Source organism: Geotrypetes seraphini, chromosome 12 (genome assembly GCF_902459505.1).
Source record: "Geotrypetes seraphini chromosome 12, aGeoSer1.1, whole genome shotgun sequence".
NCBI lineage: Eukaryota > Metazoa > Chordata > Amphibia > Gymnophiona > Dermophiidae > Geotrypetes > Geotrypetes seraphini.
The window spans coordinates 37,757,510-37,783,559 of NC_047095.1; the positions used below are offsets into that span (position 1 = coordinate 37,757,510).

Here is a 26,050-nt window from a genome sequence, read left to right on the forward strand (position 1 = left end):
AGTCTCCACAAACAAAATAATGGCTTGCAATTGTTTGTGTCATTCGGAAACTAGCCTTGAAGCATCAGACAGACTAGTACAATGTGTCCTAGGGGCATACCAATTAGGAGAAGGAAGAAGGGCGGGGGGAAAGAAGGGGACAGAGTTAGGGAGATCAGGGTATATACTTTTTTTTTGAAATGCAGGAAAGGAGGTGGCAAAATGGGAGAGGACCCTACAATCTGGGGGAGAAGGTGGCACCTGTTTATTCTGCAGGTCTCAGGAAATTCAAATAGATCTAAACCTGGGGGAGCAGGACATGTCGAGATACCATCACAGAAACAGGTTACAGTCCAGAGCTAAACTTCTGAAAGCAATAGGGATCTAGAACCTAGGAATCTTGGGGATAGACAAGGAGCTAGGGGAATTCAGGCTGTGGGCAGTCCAGGTCTCTGCTACCCAAGAAGAAGCAGAGCAATGGGCAGAATTCTATCATATTCAATGGCATTTAGGGGGACAACTAGAATAGGCAGGCCTGTAGCATATGTAGGTTGCACAATACAAACAATAGGAAGGAGTTGCCTAGTGGTTAGAGCTATAACCTCAGCACTCTGAGGTTGTGGGTTCAAACCCCGTGCTGCTGCTTATGACCCTGGGCAAATCACTTAATCCTCCACTGCCCCAGGAATATTAGATTGATTGATTGTGACCAACCAGGACAGAGAAGGAAAATGCTTGAGTACCTGAATGTAAACCACTTAGATAACCTTGATAGGTAGTATATAAATACTTAATAAAATACAATAAGTCAAATTAAGAGAATGAGCAGCAGCATTTACTATCATGGATTCTCATGCATTCCTAAGGGAAAATGTCAAAGGGAAGAAAGTGAAAACACAGACTATAAGGAAATTCATAATGATACTTACAGATTAATATAGGAAAAAGCAGCAAAATTCAAAGGCAAATTATTATTATTAATAATAATAATAAATTTAAATACTGCAATACCTCACAGTTCAGTGCGGTTTACAATAAGAACTGTAAAAACACAATGAATTTACACCACAAAACACAGTACATTATATATAAAATATAACATTAAGAAATTATTAACTTATCTAGATTATACATATTAATCAAACAGATTTTAACGATCTTCTAAAGGCCTGATAAGAAGAATAATTTAAGATCAAACCACTAAAACTTTTGTTCCAAAGTCCTGCCTGAAAGGATAGCATGACAACAATAATGAATAAAAAAACAAAAAGAAGTAACATCTATGAGGCCGAAAAGTCTCTTCAGGTATATTTGTAACATATAAACTAAACCTTAAGTTTGTATACCGCATCATCTCCATAAAGATAGAGCTCGACACGGTTTACAGGTAATTCAATAAATGAGGGAAGGACATAATAAGAAATTAGAGGTTATGAAGAGAATAGCTAGCTTTACATTTTAAATAGATAGCTATACATTTTGGAGAAAAGCCAGGTTTTCAGATGCTTTTGGAATAATTGGAATGAGCCTAGGTTCCGCAGCGGGGCAGGGAGGTTATTCCAAATCTCAGTGAATTTGAAGAAAAGGGATTTCCCTAATTTACCTGGATACATGACACCTTTTAACGAGGGGAAAGATAGTTTGAGTATGTGGGCGGATCTGGTAGTGTCAGGTCTTGAAGAATTCCAGGATAGTGGGATTAGGGGTGGAAGGATGCCATATACGATCTTGAAAATTAGGCAGGTACATTTAAAGTAAATCCTAGAAATCACCGGAAGCCAGTGAAGTTTTGACAGAAGCAGGGAAACATGATCGAATTTGCTTTTTGTGTAGATCAACCTAGCCGCAGTGTTCTGGATCCGCTGAAGTCTTTGAAGATTTTTCTTGGTTAGACTTAGATAGATGGAATTACAATAGTCCAATCTGGAAAGAATGATTGATTGTACAAGGACAGCAAAATGTTGATGGCAGAGGCTATTTGCAGAATAGCCCTGGAGCAGATTGTTGGCACATATAAGGTCACAGTCTCTGGATCAGTGTCAGTAAACCAACCAAAAGGGTAAATAGGCATTGGAATGTCAACAGTTATCAAATAAAAGTTCAGAATTCTGCAGACTTGTCTGAGGGCGAGTGGATGACAGGAGCAGGATGTAGGATAAAATGGTGATCAGCTTGGACAGCAAAAGGAGCAGCAGTAACGATTGTATGTAGACTGGAGTAAGTGGGGAGCCGCCACTGCGTTTGCTGAGGAACTCTGATGTAGACTGAGGATCCAACAGTTTTAGGAGGCTGTGCAGGGACAATTAGCGTAGAAGAGAGAGTTTCTAGTGATACTGCTCGTTACTTGCAATGTGGAAAAATAAACAGAGGTCATCAATGGGGGAGGAATTAGAGGCCTTGTCCAGTGTGAGCAATGGGGCTGGACGTCCTGTGGAACCAGACTCTCCTACGGTGCATTTCGGAAACAAATTAAGACTGTACTGTTTGATAAATTCATTTCCTAAAAAGAAATATATTAATAACAATAATTCTACTTTGACTATTTTTAGGAAATATGTCGTACTCTTTTGTACTTCACTGATTGTCCAGCTCTCTTCAGTGTAAACCGCTCAGAAATCATCTGATTGTGGCAGTATAGAAGAATAAAGCTATGTTATATTATGTAATCTGATGAGAAGTGAGCTGACCCGCTTTCAGGGACCCGTTTCTGCGACAAAAGAGTGTTAGAGGCAGAGATTGGATCCGTTTCATAGAAGAGGAATTACAGATTTTTCGCAGTGTTTTCAAACCATTAGCTTGTTCCACAGTGCCATTTTTCTTTGTGACAAAGTGTTATAAAGGAAATAAATTATGTATCAGAAATATATCTCAGAAAAATTAAAGAAGTCAACCACCGTATTAACATCTCCCACAAAAGCACCAAAATTATTTTATAACTGTGTTCCGTATCTCAAATAAAATGGATCACAACAAGCATATGGGCTAATAATTGAATCATAGTACTTGGCTATCATTATTCATGCTTTAAAGGTGCATTTGCAGATGTTTCTGTTCCTCAGTATTTTTGTGTCATTTGTTGCTAATAAATGAAATGAACTCTCTTTTCTAGTGCAATAACTGTGGCACAGAGCCCATTCAGGGCATTCGGTGGCATTGCCAGGACTGTCCCCCACATATGGCTATGAATTTCTGTGATTCTTGCTCAGACTGGTGAGTTAATCCCTATTGCTTTTTGTCAAATTAATTTGAATATCACACGAATGTTAAATTGAATCTAGATCATTAGTAAAGCTGCTTTTCACACAGTCACTCTCTGAAGTTCCTTGTGTCTTAATCCCTATTCTTGTATCTTTTATTTTTAGCTAGTTAGCATCTCTGCAGGTTCCCTACATAAGCTAAGTATAAAACAAATATAAAGCAGGTTTCTTTAATCAGCGATAGCATTTTTTTGATGGAAAGAGATTTAAAAGGGCAACTGTATAATAGGGTGCCTGGTAAGATCCTGTTCTATAAAGGAAAATAGGTATCTTTCTATATAGAATTCTAGCCTAACTGGGTATATACTTGCATCTGTAATGTATTTATTGGGATTTAGTAACCGCCTTTATAAAGAGATTCGCTCAAGGCAGTGATATAGGCATGGGCATTTAACACCAACTATAGACCTGGCGTAAATGTACCTAAATGTCAGAGAAGCAGGGTTTTTGTGTGTATCCCTTTGCAAATGCACTCTGTAGAGGTTAAGTGGCTATTTGCAGAATAGCACTGGGGCAGAATGTTGGCACATACATATAGGTGTGCAAGTGGTTTACCATCATATTCAATCTATAATGTGCATAATATAAAAGAGTAAAATATGAGAGGTGGGAAAAGAGAGAATCTACATCTTCCATAGTATAGGGAGATGGTAAGAGTCTTGACCCACATACATTCTATTCTAAAAATTTACGTGTGGAAGGGATGCTTAAGTGTTTGCACCAGTTTTGTAGAATTGGCTTCTAACTGCTTTGTCAAATTTAGAGTCCTTCAGCAATGAACAACTGAAGTGATGGTTTGTCATCACAGAAATCAGATGAGCAGTTTGCTATAACCTGAACTAGGACTGCATCACCATGATAAGAAATCTACAGTTTGATAATGTACATTTAATGTACACAGCTAACTTCAGACCGGAATGCTGTGGCAGCCTTTAAAAATGCATTAGCTGTAAACGATTTTAAGCTCCCTTGCTTTAAACCTTTCTCTGCACAAAGTGGCATACAGTAGCTGGGACATGCATGCATATTCCTGGACACAGTTGTTTGAAGGTGTGGATTCGTTTCAGTGTCCATTTGCCACTACTTAACATCATCTACTATGGGAAATGCTGCTCAATATCATACTCTAACTATAAATGCTTCTTCCTTTGAGCTTTACAATCTTATCTGATGACATGACATTTGTAGATTTGAAAGTTCATATGAGCTGAAATGGCTTGTGACTATTAAATTGATTCAGTAGAAGAAAATCTTAGCCTAGCAAGAGTCCAATTTCTTGTGGACCAAGACATCTACTATATTACAGATATTGACTTGCAAAGTCAACAGAGTTATAAGAAATGGCTGAGCATTTCCCCCAAAGACACAAAATTGGAGAAGTCTCTTTGTATGTGTCCCTAAGTGTTAGCAAAGTATTTCCTGTGTTAAACATGTATGTACCTTTTTTTGTTCTGCAGTTTGTATGAAACAGAGACACACAAGGAAGATCACCATCTGGAGCCTGTTTACAGAGCAGAGACATTCTTAGATAGAGACTACTGCATATCCCAGGGCACCAGTTACAATTATCTTGATCCAAACTACTTTCCAGCAAATAGATGACATGGGAATTGAGAGGAGATATGTAAGCTTTCTATTCTCAGAAACGGAACAGTGCTACCCATTGGTCAGTGGGTGCATAGATTGGAAAGATCTTCAGCGTTCCCTGAAGCATGACTGCTTCTGGGTGCACACATCAATCTCCAGCTCTGCACAGTCCTGGTTGTAGGCCACTGAACATTCCTAGTGTGTGGAAGGCTTCGCTGGCAGTGTATCCCTTGACACCCGAGTATAAAGTCATTTCAGAAGAAACAGAAAGAAGGACAATGAGAGCATACAGTAAAGATAAAGTGAATTCCAAAGGCTTCAATGAACTCCTATTACAACACAAATAAAATTGAAATATTTATATTAAAGCAGTTTTAGTAGCTTGCAGTTTTGTTGTGAAATAGGCTTTTCTTCTATTGCGCACAAACTGACTTCTTTAGGCGAGGTTGTAACCAATAATTTTGTTGGCTTACAGAATATACTGCACTGTTTCAAGCAGCTCACGGGCCAAATGCAAATCCATTGCAGGCCTGTGTTAGACCTGGTGCCGCTTAATCACATTAATATTCAATCTTCTACCATGCTCAAATCCCTCCCTCCCATCCCCCACCAATGAAGCACACTGGGAGAAACTGTCCTCAGAGAGCTCATGGTGTGAATGTTATAAAATTGTCACTCAAATATATTTTTTACTTGTAATGTTATATAAAATGATCATGTGATATGTACAAACTAGTGAAAAGGTGCCAGTGGTAGTAACTGTGTAAAAGTCTCTAATACTCAACATTAACCCCTTGAAATTGAAATACACAGCCTTCTGCCTCTGCATTTGGAGTTGTCAAAGTGGCTCATCAAAGAAACTGCCATATATATATATATATATGTATGTGTGCATGTGTATATTATATACATATGCACACACAAACCCACTATCTCTATATATAGTAATAAATTTCCCTCTTTTGTAGTCTGCACAAAATCCATGAGAGATTGTATTTTTATTAATATTTAAAACAGGTGATTAAAATGAGTCTGAGCAGTGAGCGAAAGTTCACATGCATTATTTTATACTGCTGCATTTGGTTGTGCATCATTTAAAACATTTTGTATGTTTTTGGTTTCTTATCTGTGTATACAGTATGTTCTTAATAATGTTAAGTTGTAAGAAGAACTGTGAGAAATAAAGTATGTGGCTATAGTCTGTTTATACATAGAATGCTTGCTGTGACTTCTTTGATGCAAGTTGGGTTTTCTTTTTTGGGAGGGGGGTTTAAATCTTCATTTTTAAAACTTTCAACAAGTGTAACATAAGATATAGTCATTTTATACTTTGACATTACTTAATATACCATCAAAGTTTAACTCACATCAAATATCCCCCCCTTATACCCATCAATTGTACTTAAGCATAATAAATCATAAATTATTCCCTCCCCACCCTGGACGTGTATGAACAAAGGGAGAAAATAATATTCATTCTGTACAATATTTTGTTAATGGCTCCCAAACATCCCTAAATTTCTTAAAATGCCCCTGCTGTATAGCTATTACCCATTCCATTTTAAAGATTTGGCATAACGAATTTCACCAAAAATTATAATTCAGCCGATCCCAATTTTTCCAGTTCTTCATAATTTGCTGTAATGGAACCCCTGTCATGATGAGCAAAAGTTTACTATTATTAGAAGAGCTTTGACTCTTGGCTCTCATGGAAATACCAAATAATACAGTGTCATATGATAATGGCACTGGATTTTCCAGTAGATTATTCACTTGGCCCCAAGCAGGACAGAAATGCAGATTGGAATAGGGTCTGCAAAGTGCTTTCCTTTTTTTACTGTGATTGGATCCCTTGGGCTCTCACAGAGCAAAATGAAATATTAATGAGACTTATGCATTCAATCTGAGGTAATATATTTCAAGCATTATAGCTATTTTGCTAGCAGATATGTTGGACTGCTGCTATTCTTAACTGCTCAAAAGAAGTTGCTTGGTACTCCAGCAAAAAAAGTTAAATTAAGAGGAATTGGAATTATGTGGTTTAGGGATTTAGCTGCTGTTTTGCTCAGGTACAATAGGTATTTCCCTGTGGCTAGAGGTCATACATTCTGTTTATACTTGAGGCCATAAAGGATTAAATGACCTGCCCAAGATCACAAGATGATGTAGTGGGATTTGAATCTGAAATTTGTGGTTCTCAGCCTGCTGATCTAACCATTAGGCTTCTCCTACTTCTAATTTCTATATAGAGAATGACACGGGGACAAACTTGTCCCCGCAGGAACTCAATTTCCCCATCCCGTCCCCTTGAGTTTTGTCGCCGTTGCTGTCTCTGCCCCATTCCTGTAAGCTCTGCTTAACCGCACAAGCCTCGAACACTTATGATTTTAAAGTGTTTGATGCTTGTGCAGATGAGGATGGAGCTTGCAGGAATGGGGCAGGGACAGGAAAAGAACTCACCAGGAAGGGAAAATGAGTTCCCGCAGGAACAGGGAAAAATTTGTCCTCGTGTCATTCTCTGTTTCTATAGCGTTATTAGACATAGGCAACACTATACACATGATATACATGTACTTTCTCTGTCCCTAGAGGGCTCACAATCTGTTTTTTGTACCTGGGGCAATGGAGTGTTAAGTGAGTTGCCCACAAGGAGCAGCAGTGGCAATTGAACCCAGTTCCCAAGGATCAAAGACTGCTGCATTAACCATTAGGCTACTTCTCTACTTTTCATTCAGTTTAAAGCCAGGGCTAGAGCCAGAGCCAACACGGCCAGCATTTGGTGGAACTTATTTTATTTTCTTCCGCTGCTTCAGGGCCAGATAATCAGACATGTAGCATTTGCACTGTTATACCGTGGGTAATTTCAAAAAACCATAAAAGAACGAGCTAAGTGAAAAGCAATAAATTTAATATGTTGGTACTTTCAAAATATCCGGGTTTCCTGCTGTACTACTAGAGAGCCAGAAGGACATAAGTACAATAAAAAAAGAAATGTTATTTAAAAAATTTTAAAAAAAATTAAGTTATAATAAAAGGGTTTTTGGCCAATGACTGAACTGTAGGAGCCAAGTTGCTTAACTCTAATACGCTATACAAATAAGTCTATGAGAAGACTATGGGCTCCTTTTATGAATGCACTAGCGGTTTTATCGCAAGCACCGGATTAGTGTGTGCTAGCCGAAAATCTACCGCCTGCTCAAAAGGAGGCGGTAGTGGCTAGTGCGCGCGGCAATTTAGCACACGCTATTCCACGCGTTAAGGCCCTAGCGCACCTTCGTATGCGTATGGCTCCAATCTCTGAGGCCTTTTTACCCTAAAGTAAAAATTACTGTTGTACAGATGCATTCCCTTATAATAGAGTGGAATACAGTACATGATAATTATTTTGATTCTTTGGACCACTTGGTCAGATAGATTGATAAAATTTATGGCTAATATAATGAGCCAAGACCCTGAAACTAATCCAGAAATTCAAAGTCAGTCACCAAGCTAGGCAGTCCTTTAAGAAAAACACCAAAAGAAAAAACTGCAATAAAACTAGACATTTTGCTAGTTCAAAAATAGCATGCTGATTTGTGAGAACATTCATAAGGCTACTCTTCAAAAAATAGTGAAAACTTTACATACATGTATTTGTGGGGTATCATCACAGGTGTTATTTTACAAACCAAAATGTTTTTTTTGACTCTATATGATATGTATTTGTGCAGACACACGTACAGTATACCAGAGCTCAAAATGGTGCAACTCAGTTGAACTTTGGAAAGGAGTGGTTCTATAAAATAGCGGCTAACATTTACATGACTATTATAAATGTAAATGATTAGAATAATGGCATATATACCAAATAGGTGCCTAAGTGCTATTCTGCATATATGCATATATCTTATATACTTATGCGTTAAAGGCTTCAAAATGGTGAAGTCTCTATAGAAGGGTAAATCATATGCAATACTTGAAAGGATTGTTGTGGTTCAAACCTCCCTTAAACACCTCCTATTCCAATGTGATCTTATCAAAAAGTTACCTAGGCCCTCAGCGGTGCCACCAAAGGTTCAATAAGTTTTCATAACCATTGGATTTATGCCCCTAATCGTCATCGGGTACCTGGTGTTCTAGAAATCTGATGTTTTATCTTTTTTTATATATATATTTTTCCAATAAATTAAATAAGTTAAATACTTTAAATAGTAGAAATGCTTAGATAGTAAATGCTATGCACTTAGCTTGGGTGGTTAGCCTAGAGGGACAGAGTCGCCAACATGTTTCACCCCGTTAAGGTTTCCTCAGGGCAAAATCCCTCATAACTATACACTCAACACGACGTGGCCACCCGTAATGTGATCAAAGATCCTTTCAAGTATTGTATATCTTATATACTGGCACAAAGGCCCAAATTCTGTAACCAGCGCATAATGTTAGGCACCTATTTTGGAGATGCCTATCTAAATCGAACAAGCCCAATTAAGCTTTTTGATCAGCAATAATTAAAACTTAGGCGCCTATCAAGAAAATACAATTCTGTAATACGGCGCCTCTAAAAATTTAGGGGGCCTTCAAAAAAATAGGCGCTATGCTTGTTGGGTGTGTCTATGTGTTAAGCACCTTGTTACAGATGGATCAAATGGTACTTAATGTAAAGTCTGGAATTAAATAACATGATTGAGGCATCCAAATCTGGCATTTACTCAATAGCCACCCAAGGGAGAATTTCAAAATTACCTATCCATTAAATACTCAGAACAAATGCTATAATGTAATTGGTATTTTTTTTTTTAAATGCCCTATTTTTCTCTGTATCATTCTGAAACATAAATCACAAGAATATACTGGAACAGGTTGAAGTTACAAATTTAATTCAAAACAAAGCAAAAAAAAACCTCTGGTCAGTATGATCTTGAATGAAAACATCTGGAGCACTTACTACCAATGAAATGCATCCGTTGTACAAATTGCAATTATGGAAGCACACTTTTTATCATCTTTTGGGGACATTTGTGTGGCTTTCTGTTTCTGTCTGTTCTAGCATCAATTCATGTGTTTGACAAGCCAGGAGCTCTCCAGCCATCTGCTGACTGTGAAAATTTCAGCCATTTAAAGCGATAAACAGTAGAGAATAGATTCTTCAAAGAGTATTATATTGTGTGTGTGTTTAAGAACATAAGAAGTTGCCACCACTGGGTCAGACCATTGGTCCATCGCGCCCAGCGGTCCGCTCCCGCTGTAATGTGGTTCCTGTCCATTTCTGTAACCTACCTCTTTATCTGTAACCCTCAATCCCCTTATCTTTTAGGAACTTATCTAAACCTTCCTTGAAACCCTGCAATGTGCTCTGGGCTATCACAACCTCCGGAAGCGCGTTCCATGTGTCCACCACCCTCTGGGTAAAAAAGAACCTCCTAGCATTTGTTCTAAACCTATCCCCTCTCAATTTTTCCGAGTGACCCCTTGTGTTAGTGGTTCCCCACAGTCTGAAAAATCTGTCCCTATCCACTTTCTCTATCAGCCCATCAGGATTTTGAAGGTTTCTATCATGTCTCCTCTAAGTCTCCGCTTTTCCAGGGAGAAGAGCCCCAGCATCTTCAACCTGTCAGCATACGAAAAGTTTTCCATACCTTTTATCATCTTAGTTGCTCTCCTCTGGACCCCCTCAAGTACTGCCATGTCCTTCTTGAGGTACGGCGACCAGTACTGGACACAGTACTCCAGATGTGGGCGCACCATTGCACGATGCAGTTTAAAGTTGGTCCTCATATTCTAAATTGTGTGTGTTTAATTTATTTATATATATATATATATATATATATATATATATATAATATTTTTTTTTTAAAGTTGGTCCTCATATTCTAAAACTAACTTTACCACTTTACATTTTCTGTTTGGAATTGAGAGAACTAAGCTGACTTCATGTGCCCCAAGGAAAATAGTGCAACATTGCACTGTAGGTGAACATGTTTGTACATTTTCAGATTTATCTAAAGTCCAGGACAACTGTTGGTGACTTATATCAGCTTGAATTCGTACTCCAAGTTGGGGTGTGGGGGAGGAGGAGGGGGATATTACATATTATTGTATTTACTTTTAAATATTTTAGGCCATATAGATTACTTGGCTGAAATCTAGTTTACCAAAATAAAATAACCTTGATAATGGTGGAGAGGCATTTCGTTGACTAAGTCATGTAAAAGTATCTAACAAAGGGTAAATAATATTTTGAAACCTCACCTGATTTGCTACTGTTACTTATGTAAGGAAAGAACGAAATGCAGAATACACAAACTGAGAAATATCACTTGGTTTCAGCATAGAATTAGCATTTCCAAACAGCTCAGATCTCCCAGGATAAATTGGTGAACGCAGGATTTAACCATGTATTTTATTAATGGAATGCCTTCATTACAAGATCTGTAACTTTAAAAAATACAAATTTGTCAGTACAACCTCTTGAGAACAAAAAGAAAGCTATTGTGAACTTAATCTGGAACGATGCGAGGACTCCAGCGACATACTGAAAAAACTTTTGTTTGACTACTAGTAGAACAAGAGGCAACAACAGCAAACATTTTATAAAAGTGATTTATGAAATTTACAGTCAGAAGGAAACAACTACGTGCTAAAAACATTTTTTTCATGTTAGTTACATCCTTTGGAAGAAATTTGCTTATGACACTTGAAGGTGTGTTGATGAAATTTGAAATGACCAACATGCATTTCAACAACACTCTTCTGTAACTCTATTGTATAGAGAGAGAGACTTCCCCCCCTGATAAAAGTGTTTTTACAGTATAGAAAGATGAATATTCTGATCAGTTTGAAGGTACAATTGGATCAATACAATAACCATGCTTGTAACAGAATAGCAATCTGTCCTGACAAAATAACTGAAGGCTCTGTCACGGCCAAAACATTTTGCTTCATTAGGTCTGCTTGATGGATGTTTATTTGCGTCTTCTCCGTGCTGATTTCATTGCATTTGACACATTTACGGTGATTTCAAGAGGCTTCAAATTCAACACAACTTGTATAAATGACACTGATGAAACTGGTGCATATGGCAGTATATAGCAAAGCTGCAATGAGAGCTGGTTCAGCCACTCTTAATTAAAGGAAGCAAGTAAAATAACCGTGAAATTTTGTTTAAAGGCAAAATACAGTAATATGCAGTCCAGATATGCATATAGATCATGAAAGCTGATTTCATTAGCATTAAGTAATTCACTGACTGTACAATATGTCAGATAACATTCATATGACTGTAACCTATGGAGTGCAATATTTGTGTAGTGCAGACAGAATTTTGTACCCTGTGTATAAGAACAGTTTGTTTATTTTTTTTAACATGTAACAAGTCATGCACTAATCCCAGATCTCTTTTCAAGATAGTATTGTTGTCAGGAGTGGCCTCTGTGGCGCAGGGGGAGGGGTAGAATGGAGTATCCATACAGCATTCATTTTTTTATGTTCTGTATAAGAGAAAAAAAACCATAAGCTCCATGTTTCTCAGAAAATGGAGTCAAGTGATGTGCAGACTTGAAGAAAAACATCATCTGGTGTTCCTTCTGCATTTATCTGTGGAAAACAAGAGAAAGTTCTATCAGGACAAATGTGCACAAACACTGCTTGTAAAGAAGGAGCAAAGTGTGATCCTTACACAGCTACCTCATGCCTGGAAATGGTCTTATTTATTTAAACTTCAGTCTCACAAAGGTGTTGGTGTAAAATTATGAGACCATGACAAACCTTGTAAGCGCATTTAGTGGTCGGGTGTGCAAAGTGTGTCATTTGTTTCATTTTCATTCAGTTGCAGGAAAGGTTTCTTTGCAATTTTCTGTTTTACTTTTTTTTTTTAAGACATCAGAAACTGGTGGCAGAGCCCACTCTCCCACTGAAAAAAATCTTACTACTAGCAAATAAATCAACCCTCTTCCAATCGAGGCCTTATGTCCCCTTCATATTGAAATGGCACTGGACATTTCAAAACAGAGTAAGATTGGGTATGTAGAACTGCAGCACGCATAATTTCAAAAAAGGTGTATTGCAGATGTACCTGAAACGCATTAATGTGCATCCAACTTTGCAATGGCAATCCATGTGTACTTTACAAATTCTACACACAGTTTTCTACCTCCGTGCTCTGCTCCTTAACTAGCGCCCCTCGGACATCTAGGCCTAGATTCTATAAATGGTGCTGTCAGCATCAGCCTACTTAAAAAGGGCCACTGAGAGCATGTCAAACACGCAACAGCACCGTTTATAGAATCGCAGCTTTGGGAAAAGTAGGTGCCAGAGATGTAGGCCAGGGTTTTCAAGGCCTACATTTTCGGTGCCAATCTTTCACGTGAATAGTGCCTGTGGAGGTGTTTTATGATGCCTAATGCCACTTTTAGCATTAGCCACGCCTACAGTGGTGGGCATTGTAAAGCACCTATGTAGATGCGATGCAGGCACCGTTTTTTGTTTTTAATTTGCTTTTAATTCTTTTAAACCCTTTTCAACTTGTTAGGCACATAACAAGGCCCCATTTATGGAATATGGTCCCTAGTATTTATGTATGACAGAAAGAAGATTGACTCGTTTGAGCTTTGATGCTGGAGAAGGACTTTATGTGTGCTGTGGACTGCCAGAAGAACTAACAAATCGATTCTGGAAGAGATCAAATCGGCTGTGTCACTCAAAGCCCAAATGATGAAGTTACCACTGTCGTATTTTGGTCACACTGTTAGAAAAGAAAGATCATTGGAGAAGGGACATCATGTTTGGGAAGATCGAAGGAACCAGGTGAAGAAGGCAACCTGCAAGCAATTGGCTGGACACGTTGAAAACAACCATGGGGTTGACGCTGGAGGACCTACTAGACTAGCACAAAACCGATTTATTTTTAGATCTGTAATCCATCAAGTCGCTAGGACTCGAACATGAGTCGATGGCACCTAACGCACAAGAAGAATTTGGATTTAGCTTACACCTTTCTCACTAATAGTAGCAGCAACAGCTCAACGTGAGTTACATTCAGATATAGAAGGTTTATAGTCCAACTCTGTACTTGAGTTAATGGAGGGTTAAATGACTTGCCCAAGATCATAAGGGACAAAAGTAGGATTGTGAACCCTGGTTCTCAGCCCACTGCTCTAGGCTATATTACTGGGACTTAATATGTAGGTTGCTAAATTGCCACTTAGGTGGTAATGCTGTGGTTGCCTAAAGTGCTTGATTGTGCTGTCAAAACACTATCTTATACCCAGCTGTATGTGTGGATGTCTGTGTTTCAGTCTTCCAGTGCTAGCTTTTTGAAGCAAGCAAGTGGTTGCTGTTCTTTGATATGGTGATACCAGTAGATTTCTAATGCTAACTTGAACACTGGAATGGCCTATATGGACACTTAATGGACAAAGTGTATTTGGAGGTACATATGACTGAATTAATAACTAATGGCTATGCGCCATAAGAGGCCTTTTGACCTGTTCAAGTTGCAATACTTATGATGTCCTCTTATGTGCTCGTATTTTTGTTTGTTAATAATGTTAACTCTATGTGACTCACCTTTTTCTTAGTGAGCTTGATCAATGCTTACATGGCTAATAGTGGTTTAGGGACTTTTCCTCCAGGAACTTTTCTAAACCCTTTTTCATTGTAAATTTCTGCTTTCCCCTACCACCAACTCCCACTGTACTTCCCTTTTAATTTTTGTAAACCGTGTTGGGCTCTATATTTATAGAGAAGATGTGGTATATAAGCTTAAGGTTTAGTTTAGTTTAGTCAATTCAGTTCAGGAACTTCTCTAAACCCTTTTTCAATTATCCTCTAAATAAACCCTTTACATTATCATTGTGGTGTTTTATTCTTGTTTGATTTGTTGTACTTTATGTGATTCTGTGTGTGTATGTACTCTATTGTGACCTGCCTTGGGAAAGGTGGGATATAAATAAATAAATACAAATTCAGTATTCAATTCAAGGCTAACTGCCTTGATCTGCCAAGAAAGTCCATGACTTAAATGCATGACAATTGAAAAAATATCTCCAATTTGTTTAATATGCGCTACTGGGGTTCAAGAAAGGATTGGACAATTTCCTGTTGGAAAAGGGGTATAGATAGAGGGGTATAGATAGAGGATTACTGCACAGGTCCTGGACCTGTTGGGCCACTGCCTGAGTGGACTGCTGGGCACGATGGACCTCAGGCCTGACCCAGCGGAGGCATTGCTTATGTTCTTACATAGTAGTTTGTTGACATGTCTCTTAACATTTGGAAAAGTAATTTATCTGTTCTACCCCATGGAGCTCTGTTTAACACTTTCTTCATAGGGAAGCTTTTCCAACCTACCATTTTGTTCACCCTTCTCTATTCTTTTTTTTTTTTTAAACATAGCAATCATAAATACCAGGTCTGTAGGTACTTTATCCATCCCCCCCTCACACACACTATTGACTAAACTCCTTAAATATGGCTGAGGAGGGGTAATTTCTATTAGAGTTAGCACATTAATCATATTGAAAAGCTGGATTCTATCTAATAGTAGACATTTTAATACTTGCATTACATTACATTAGTGACTTCTATTCCGCCTGTACCTTGCAGTTCTAAGCGGATTACAGTGTAAGATAGCTGGACATTTCCAGGAAGTTATAAACAACAGTATAAGATAGCTGGACATTTCCTGGAAGTTACAATTTACAGTATAAGATTGCTGGACATTCCAGGAAGTTACTATTTACAGTATAAGATAGCTGGACATTGCCAGGAAGTTGCCATTTAGGGGATGATTACACAGTAGATGCAGGGGACGCTTATATAGTGGATGCAGGGAATTACAGATTAGGTGCGTTGAATACTAAGGTAAGGGGGAGAGTTTAGGATCACTAGAAGGGAAGAAGAGGTTTAGGGTTGGTTTCTTGAAAGGGTCAAAGGGGGATAAAAGTAGAAGGGAGGAGGTTAGCTGGTAGTTTGCGTGGAGGGCGGAGGAAGAGGGGGGATAAGAAGGTTGTATAGTTTTTTTGAAAAGCAGAGTTTTGATTTGTTTTCGGAATGATTTAAAGTCACTAGTAGTTGTCAGCAGGTTGAGGATGGAGGGGTCCAGCTTCGCTGCCTGCAGGTTTCAAATATATTTGAACACCATAACACTAATTTCCATGGGCACCTGATTTATTTATTGGGTATTTTGCAAGCTGCCTTTGACTAGTAAGGCAGCATATTTACCATCTGGCACCATTATCAAAATACCTGGATACATTTCTCTTATTTTACTGTCTGATGGAGGGTTAAAGATTCCTCCCTCCATCTGTTGTAGACAAGGTTAGGATCATTTTTTTGTTGGTTGATGGCCAAGGGACATTGGGTGAATAATGTTAATTATACTCCTACGTCCTGACAGCATACAGGATTATGGGGTGAGTCATAAAGTAAGAATAATTAGATATTGTGTGGCCTTATCTTAGTCAATGTAAAAGCACTGCTAATATTTAAACTGTTATTGACTTATGTACATAGACACAATTCACTTTTCACACAGCAGCCTTTGTTCAGTAGAAAGCAATTTCATTGTTGCCTTTGAAACACTGACTTTGGAGAGTACCAATACAACCCCTTTGAAAAAGTAGATGGTAGACTTTAAGCACCATTTCAGTCAGGGGTGGCTGAAACTCATTTTTGATTGGAGAGGACAAACAAACCAGCCCCCTCCTATGGTCCCTAGTTGCTAATGCCAATCTTAGTTCTGTAATTGTGTCCTCTTCATAAAAGCAGGTGATTGATTATTCAACTGCTTCCCATGAAGTATAAGCTGGAATTGGATAGCACTGCATCTTTTCAATCAATCACTAATTTTGCTTTATATAGCTAAAATCCTGGAGAAAATAATATCATCTCGCTACCTACTAGGGATGTACTGAATATTTGCATTTGATTCATTTCCAAGGATATTTTGAAATTTATCAGCCTAGAAGGTGTCTGAGATCAGAAAATAGTATGAAACTGAGCTTAGAGGGTGAGATGTCAATCTCTCATGTTAGGATTGGTGCAGGTGCTAAGCTTTGGAATGTGTTGCCTGGAATTTTGCAATACTGTGCTGGGTCCCGATAGTGAGTGGTACTATTATTGTATGTCACCCTCATTACAGCAGGATAAAATAATCTGTATCTTGCCCATAAATCCCGGAGCTGCACTCTGAAATCCAAAAACTGCTTCCTGACAGAAGCAGTCTACCTGGCAAAAGTAGGAAAAAAAATGAAGCCTTTTATCCTGCCATTTCACTCTTTTTATTTGCTTGGCAGCCTCAAAAATCTTAATTACATGTTGGAATCTCAATACTTTTATCAGCATTGGTCTAGGGCCCCTCTGATTGCTCTGCAAATGAGATGGCACCCTGTGTGCTCTCTCAATTTCAAACGGTTCCTTAAAATGCAGGGATAAAACTTCAGGGATGAGATTAGTGAAGAATGAAATGGTGTTTCCCCTCCAAGCCCTCTGGGATTCCTATAATTCTAATATTCTCCCTTCTATATCTGTTTTCCATCTCCTCCAGATCAGCAAAAAGCTGGGCAATAACTTTGTGATCCATCCTGTTCTGAGAAGCAGTCTCCTCCACTGTCACAGTCCTCTGCTCTAGATATTCAACATGAACATTGCTTGCTGCCATCTGATGAGACAAATTAGAGACCTCATTCTGAAGACCATTTAATTTAGATGTAGTCTCCTTAAGCAGTTCTTTTATTATCTGTAAATCCGCTATTACCTGCTCCATAAGATCACTGGATTCCTGAGGCAGAGGAATCTTAGATGGTGTAGGTCAGGGATCTCAAAGTCCCTCTTTGAGGGCCGCAATCCAGTCGGGTTTTCAGGATTTCCCCAATGAATATGCATTGAAAGCAGTGCATGCACATAGATCTCATGCATATTCATTGGGGAAATCCTGAAAACCTGACTGGATTGCGGCCCTCAAGGAGGGACTTTGAGACCCCTGGTGTAGGGGGGATCAGTTTTCAACCTCTTGTGATCTCCCCCCCCCCCTCGATGAACAAGCAGCATCTTTCTTATTTTGCCTTCCTGAAGCCATGTCTAGATTAAGTTTGACAGTATCTTTAAAAAAAACAGAGAAAAAGGATGTTTTTAAATCCTCCAGAATGTTCAAGTATGTGAGGCAGGGGAGAGCAGTGAGATTATGCTGCCATCTTCACTCATGGCCAAGCTCTGCACCCTATCTATTTATTTTTTATTTTAAAAATTTCTATTCTGCTTAATGCCTATGCAGATTACACTGGTCAACAAGCATTTTGCTACTGGAGTTCTGTCATCTGTACCTTAACAAGGGCCACAAGCTGACTCTAAATCTGAAAACAGTTTTTGTCTATCACATCCTGTTTTTAAGTTATGCGTCAGTTTGTGTTTATATCATTTTAATCAATAACACTACTGTGAAGCGTCGGTATTTTACTGTTTCTGTAATACAATATTGCATTTTAGGACAGCTCATTGATCACATACATACTAGTAATTTGAAAGTTTATACTAAAAAGTGAATTTCTACAAGTGAAATTCTACAAGTGAATTTTTATATTTTGTTTGTTTTTGTCTAAGATATTATAATTATGAACAGATGCGGTTGTGTTAACCATCCTGATAATTTCTGTTATGTCTGCGGGCAATTTACTGCACAATCAGCACCTAAGAAGTATGTTTGGATTTGAGAAAAGTGAAGCCAAAATCGAAAAAGGTGTTTTTGTTGGACTCAACATCCGTGAACTGATCCTTGATGATGCATTCAAACAGAAGCTGAACCCAGCCGAATCAGCAGCATGGGAAGCATTCATGCTGGTTGATCAGAATTTTCTTGGTAATCTCAGATCTGAGAATTATGCATATCAGCTAATGGGTGCCAGAATGTCACTTAAAATGCACTTCTTACATTCTCACCTCAACTTCTTCCCATCCAATCTTGGTGATGTCAGCGATGAGCATGGGAAAGATTTCATCATGATATCAAAGTGATGGAAAGCAGATATCAGGGAAAGTTCAATCCCAGTATGATGGGATTCTTGCAAAGAGAGACAAATGTACAGTACAAGCATAAAAGCAAGTGTCTCAAACATTTCTGAACATACTGACATCACTTTTGTGTGAGTTAAGAAAAGCGTAAATATAAGCTATAAAATGTCTCCTTATTGTCTTTGTGTTTGTTTACAGAGTAAACGCCTTAACACAAGTTTGGTGGGACACAGTTCATACTTGCAATATTGTGCCGAAATGGCAAACTAAAAAATCAGTAACGTATCTCAGAAACCTGACGTGCTAGCTGAATTTTAAATACAGATCTGAAATCACCATCATTAAATTAACTAAGAACACTTCTTAAGTTCTCAGTAGCAAAGAAAAACTTTTTTTTAATTGACCAGTGTGTTATGGGAGGCTTTTACTAAGTTTGAATTATCTATGTTGCATAAATTTTCCTCTTTGACTGCACGGTAATATGCCATCTTAGAGCAGATTAACAGAAGGCTACTTCTTTTGAATATAAAGTGTCCTCGATGGTTGTGATACAGCTAGGAGCTTTGTTATGGTCCAACCCATGGCCTTGGGGCTATCACGTGGCCCTCCATGTGCTTTGTACTGGCCCTCGGAAGCTTGGTAATTCATGTGGTGCATATAGCAAGATTATCATTGAAACCAACTATTGAAAAATTATTGGGGGTGCTTAACTCAAAACTCAACAGAATTCCCCTCGTCCGGCAAAGAAAACCAAAACGTGCATCTGATAGTGAATGACCTGCCTTTATCTAAATGTAAAGAGCAGAGCAGGTAATATGGACAAATCAAAAACTAAATCTCTCACCTACAGCACTTTTTTCCAACCAATCCCTCAGCCCATCATCTACACCACATTTTTTCCTTCAATTTTTTTCATTTCTTTTTCTTCCTTTCTCCTCCTCATTCTCTTTCCCTCCATCTCTATTCCCGCTGCTCTTTTTAATTTGTTTCTCCTTTTGCACAGGCATAATTTGATGTTTTATATTTGAGAACTTTGTCAAGGCAAATTAATACTGTTTCTTAATAATCCCTGATTCTGTAACTTCCGCATAAGTCACAGACCTGTAATTTGTTCCTGATCCTGTAATTCACCTGGAAATGCGAAGATTATCTCTTTTGTAATCTGCCTAGAACTGCAAGGTTAAGGTGGAATAAAAGTCACTAATGTAATGTAATAGCTTTCTTTCTGCTTCACTCCCTAAATCTTTTTTTATCCTGTTCTACTTCTCATTTCCCTACATTCCCGAGCAAACTCCAATCCACTTTTCTCTAGCCAGTTGCTGTTTTAGGTTCTTAGGGAGTGGCAACCGGGGCAATTGCCCTGGGTCCCCATACTACAAGGGAACCCAAGCCTGCCTCAAGCTGAAGACAGTATAGCCTGCAAGTTGGTTTTGGGGCCTTCCTGAATCCTTGCGTGTGTAACTCCAGCCCTGTAGAAGGCAAATGGTGTAAGGTAGGAAGAAATGTTTTGTGAGCAGGATTACTATCTGACCCAAGCTGATCAATTCTACTTTTTCCTCTATGGCATCTGTAGATATGATATCTAATCTTTCCCAGGTCGACCTGAACTAAAATTGTAAAACAGTGGCATTAAACAGGGCATTTCTGTTGTAAATATTTTTGAAATACTATTATGTATAAGCTATTGCAGCTTGCTACTGCTGAATGTATTTATTGAAGACGAATTGTCAATTTGATGAACACTCAACCCCCCCCCCCCCCCCATTGTATATAGAGGGACTCAATTTTTATCTACTTGGTCTTAAGGTGCTCCTGAAGCACACTGCACATGGCTTGAAGGTGTTCCCGTGTCCTTTCCATGGAACACCTTACCCTTCTCGTTATCCCTCCTGCAATATTTATTCCCTATAAATCCATCCTCAACATTATCTAATGACATCTGAAGAGGGACAGGCGGATATTGCTGAGCAGTTTATCTGCTAATGTCATCATGGAATGTTGAACTGAAGTCAAAAATTTGCCCATATTTCAATTCCCCATCCAGCTTTTTTTGTTTTTAAATGCAAAACAAGTGTAGCATATTTTCAATGTCTATTTCATAGAAAGTTATGAATTAGCCAACGTTCTTAATTAGCTTATATATAAAACCTATGTACTTCTTTTTATTTTTATTTTTTTTTCTGTTCAAAAATTTTTTATTGATTTTCTTAGAAAAGAACAAAGTGAAACCAGTGGAATGCTTCCAAGGGGAAGCGTAGGACAACAAGTAATAACACGTGCCAAGTATATCAAATTGCATAAAAGGAGTAGGAAATACATATGTAGTAGGATTGAATGAAAATACAGCTGAGCTAAATATAATAACAAAGATATAACAGGTAAAACAAGCATTCGTATAATAATAGTAGCAGAAGCTATAATATGCGATATGTATATTAAAGGAATGAAGGATAGGTGCATAAAATACAACAATAGTTGTAGGAGCAGATGAAGGAGAACATCAAAAGTCCAGTTTACAGTGGTCAAGTAGAATTGACCAGGTTTTAGTATATGAGGATATCGAATTATGACGTTCAGCAATGTGGCATTCAAATTTAATATGTAAACAAACAGAGTTCCACCAATGATTAAAGTCTAGCTTTGAGAAATCTTTCCAATTTTGGAGGATAACCTTAATAACAATAAACAATAGGACTATTAAGAGACGATCATGGTGTATGGGTAATGGGGAGGAGAGTGCCAGGGAACTAGTAACTAAGATATCAAAAGAGAAAGGCTCAGATATATAGAATATTTTGACAATCATGGACCAAACTGCTGTCCAAAATGTAAACACATGGGGACAGGCATATAGCATATGGTATAGGGAGCCATCAGGAGATTTGCATGTCCAACAACAAACATCATTTGATTGAGCCAATTTGGCAGATTTGGTAGGGGTCCAAAATGCCCTATGATATAGGAACAGGGCCGCTTATAAATGTGAGGCTGAGCGTAGAGATTTTAAAAGTCTGGGCCAAATAGCTGACCAAGTATGTTCAGTGAACGACATTTGTAACATCGCATTCCATTTGGTTATGGAGTCTGATAGTGGAGGATAGCATTTGGATTGTATGAATTTATACCATTTAGAAGATTGACCTTTAGAAAGAGAAAAAGAATGTGTCATGAAGGGTAAGTCAGGTAATTTGTGTAGGGATGAAGAAGAAGAAAAAGCAGATTTGAGGCAGTGGTGTAGTTGTACCCATCGGAAGTATTGGGAGGGGGATTTGGAATTTGGCCATAATATCAGAGAATGAAATCCATTTATTATCTATAATCAATTGTTCGAGATTCCATAATCCCTGTTGCTGCCATAGTTTCCATAGGGGGGAGACTAAGAATAAACTATTTTGCTTAGTTTTTTCTCCTTTCTATTCTCGCAGGGAGACCCTTGAAACAGCACTCAAGCAGTGCGAAACATGTTGGGTCTGGCTCCCAAGGCGGCTGAGATAAGTCATTATTTATAATTTTATTGAACTTAATACTCATATTCAAGAATGGATTAATATAATCTGTAATAAAACAAAATTGATAAAAAACAAAAAAATATCAAAAAATATCAAAAAAATAAATATCAACGGACTGCCGATGATGAGGCACCACACAGCCTTCCCGATGTAATATAAAATAAATTACAACGGTGGAGTGGTGGGGCTGAGGCGTCCAAAATTCCTTACTAAAGGGTTTCTAAGCCTTTTTTTGGTCCAGTTGTCAAAAGACATAGTTTCCATACAACCACTTCATTATTAATTTTTATTTTTGGCTTGTTCCAAATTGGAGCTGAGATAGAGTCAGCCCATTTTTTTTAAATTAGAGATGGAGTCTATGTGATAAAGAGCTTGCCAAGTACTAAACATCATTGGGTTCGCTTTTGCAGATGAAGGAAGGGGTATGATTGGAGCATACTGAAGGGAAAACGAGTCTGTAATAGCGTGTTCTAAATGCAACCAAGTTGGGGGGGGGGGTATGAGAGGAGAATTAAGGTTCAACCATATTGATCCTTGTGTCATTAAAAAAGCAAAGTGGTAACCCCGAAAACTGGGAAAATTGATTCCACCCTGATCTCGAGGGCATTTTAATTTCCTAAGTGCGATTCTAGATTGTTTACCTTGCTATAAGAAGTCAACTAGGAGTTTTTCCAATACGAGTGTATACAGAGTGAGGGAGAAGAATGGGTAGCATACCAAGAATGTAATTAATTTTAGGAGTAATCATCATGCGGATAGTAGAGAGTCTACCTCACCAGGGAAGATTGAGAGGTGACCATCTCTGTATGCAAGTCTGAATTGTAGATAAAATGAACTCAGTGTTAAACTGTAAGGTGGATTCAATAGAGGGACCAAAATACAGTCCAAGATATTTGATTTTATTGGGGGACCATATGAAGCCTTGAGCAATAGCCTCTGATTGTATATCAATGCAATTTAATGGTAAGATTTCTGATTTTGTAACATTTAGTTTGTAACCTGAAATTGTGGAATATAATCGAATTTGTTCTAGAACATAGAGCAGAGATTCTGGGGAAATCTATAAAAGTATATCATCAGCATAAGCTGAAAGTTTGACTGAAAAGGAATTAAAATGGAATCCCTTGATTCTAGTGTCGTGTCTGATAGCAGTTAGGAGGGGTTCAAGGGCAAGATTAAATAGTAAGGGAGAGAGGGGACATCCCTGTCTTGTACCTCTGATAGGGTGGAAAGGTTGAGAGAGGTGACCATTAATCATGATTCTCGTTTGTGGGTGAGAGTAAAGGACTCTGACCATATGGGCGAAGGAGTCTGAGAATCCATACCATTTCAGCGTGTGGAATAGGAAATGCCATTCTATCCAGTCAAAGGCCTTCTCAGCATCGAGGGCCATTATTAGGAGTCTGTCAGAGTGTGATGTGGCATGGTGAATGATATGTGATAATAGACGAGTGTTATTAAAAGAGTATCTATTATGTAGAAATCCTGATTGGTTGGGGCTGATAAGTTTGGGGAGAACAGATTGTAGGCAGGTAGCTAATATTTTGGCAAATATTTTGGCATCGACATTAATCAGGGAGATTGGGCGCTAAAAAAGAAGGCATCCGCTAAACTCAGGGGGGGAAGATTTCATGGGGACACCAGGAAGTATTTCTTCACCGAAAGGGTAATTGATCGATGGAATGGTCTTCCACGTCAGGTAGTCGAGGCCAGAACCATGCTCGACTTCAAGGGACGATGAGACAGACAGGTGGAGTCGCTTCAGAGGAATGCTTAAAAGATGGATTCCCGAAGGAGGGCGGAGGGAGGGTTCTTGAGTGGGCAGACTTGTTGGGCCGTCGGCCCTTTTCTGCCGTCATACTCTATGTTGCTATGTTTCTATGTCTTGGGGATCTTTGCCTGGTTTGGGGAAAACGATGAGAGTAGCTTCAGTAAAAGAACCATGGGCTTGACCTTGATCGCAGAGAGAATGAAAAATGACAGCATATGGGGAAGTAGGGATGGTAAAAAGGCTTTATAAAACTCAGTGGTCAGTCCATCTGGACCAGGGGATTTATTGGGAGCAAAGGAGTTAACGGCATCCATGAGTTTTTGCGACGTAAAATTTTTATCCAATAGAAGTTGGTCAGTGGGTGAAAGGGAAGGATGAGGTAAAGAGAGAAAGGAATCAGTTGTGTTAGAGTGAGATGATTCTGAAGAATAAAGGTGTTGATAAAAGGAGAGGAAGTTCGATGATATGGCAGAGATACCAGTGAGGAGTTTGCCAGTTGAGTCTTTGATGGATGTTATTGAGGTTTTATTGGTGGATTTCTTCAAAAAGTTCGCTAAGAGGTGATCAGGTTTATTGTTAGCGTAATATGTGGATGCTTGAACGAAAACGGATTTGGCAGCAGAGGAGCTGAGAAGAGAATTGTATTGTAGGCGAAGCTTACGGAGATTAAGGAGTATAGGAATATCAGTTACGTCTTAAAGATGTAACAATTCAGCTTCATGAATGCGTTTTTCTAGGTCCCTTTTAGTAGAATGGAGGTGAGTGTAAGCTTTAAAGGCATCCCAGGTATTAGTCCAGTCAGTATGAGAAGGGAGATTAAATTTGAAAAATTTGTCAATAGCACAGAGAATAATGTCTTTGAAACTGTCCTCTGCAAGGAGGGAGGAGTTGAATCACCAGTGTTTAATTTGGGGATCTAAAGAAAAATGATTACAAGTCAGTATAAGGGTGGCACGGTCAGATACGGTAATATCTTTGATGTCAGTATGACTGATATAATCAATTAAGGACGAACTTGTGAGAAAATAATCAATTCTGGAGTATGTGGAGTGAGGGGCTGAGAAGAATGTAAATTGATCGACATCCGGGTGATGTAATCTCCAAGGATCAATGAGTTGTAATTGAAAGATAATATCATGTAATGCATACCAAGACTTTGTTTTCTTGTAAGTGGCATGAGATTTCCTATCATGGTGAGGATTTAGGATAAGATTAAAGTCTCCACCCATTATGAGAGGCGTTAGGGTCTTGAAGAATGTGGTTAGCTAAATTGTGGAAAAAATCAGGTTGGTCTATATTGGGGACATATATGTTGATTATGCGTAAAGTTTGATGAGAGATAGTAAGTTTAACACTAATCCAGCGTCCGTATGTGTCATGAGAGCTATTCACAATTGAAATTGAAGGGTTTTGTTTAATAAGTATAAGAACACCATTTTTCCCATTGACAGCGGGTGAGAATAGAGGAGGGAAAAATCCTTTCTTAGTAAATTTAGCAAAGTCGATGGAATTAAGGTGCATTTCCTGAAGATAAATAATGTCAGGTTTGATATCATCTAAGTAGGATAGAATTTTGCGTTTAAACCTATGTACTTCTTATGGTCCCACTTCCTGTGGATACCCTCTTGTGGACATTGTTTCATGATTTTGGACTTCATCTTACCCCATCATCCCAGAAAGCAGCTTTCTGAACCCGTTAGAATGCTGCATTCTCCAGGATTGCCTTGCCCATAACAACAGTATCTCAGTATTCTGCAGTACTCCCCAATATGCTTGCATAGTGATATCTTTTACTTAGGGGTCTGTGCATGAATCGTGCATCTTTTGCTGTCTACAGAACTAGACAGCTAAGTATGTGCTAGGCTGTTATATATTCCTCTCCTGCACAGCCTGGTCTAGTATAGTGATCTTACACATGGAAAATATAACGATCCTATGTGGCCAGACAGTGGCAGTGTTTAAAC

The 26,050-nt window shown here is 38.5% G+C and overlaps 2 protein-coding genes across 13 annotated transcripts in view; one reads left to right on the forward strand and one right to left on the reverse strand.

Moving 5' to 3' along the window:
* The window catches only part of ZZZ3 (zinc finger ZZ-type containing 3), a 71,938-nt gene extending 65,902 nt beyond the window's left edge, over positions 1–6,036 (forward strand). For 9 of the 11 annotated variants that reach the window (XM_033916206.1, XM_033916208.1, XM_033916215.1 and 6 more), the window contains 2 exons: positions 3,089–3,189; positions 4,694–4,838. In XM_033916206.1, coding sequence (XP_033772097.1) covers positions 3,089–3,189; positions 4,694–4,838 — 246 coding nt within the window. Of the gene's footprint in view, positions 1–3,088; positions 3,190–4,693 lie in introns of all 11 variants that reach the window. The other 2 variants (XM_033916212.1, XM_033916214.1) reach the window with 1 other exon arrangement.
* Positions 6,037–11,212: 5,176 nt separating this feature from the next.
* Positions 11,213–26,050, reverse strand: part of AK5 (adenylate kinase 5) — a 313,765-nt gene continuing 298,927 nt past the window's right edge. For both annotated transcript variants that reach the window (XM_033917084.1, XM_033917085.1), the window contains one exon: positions 11,213–12,395. In XM_033917084.1, coding sequence (XP_033772975.1) covers positions 12,327–12,395 — 69 coding nt within the window. In that variant the 3' untranslated portion in view covers positions 11,213–12,326. The remainder of the gene's footprint in view (positions 12,396–26,050) is intronic.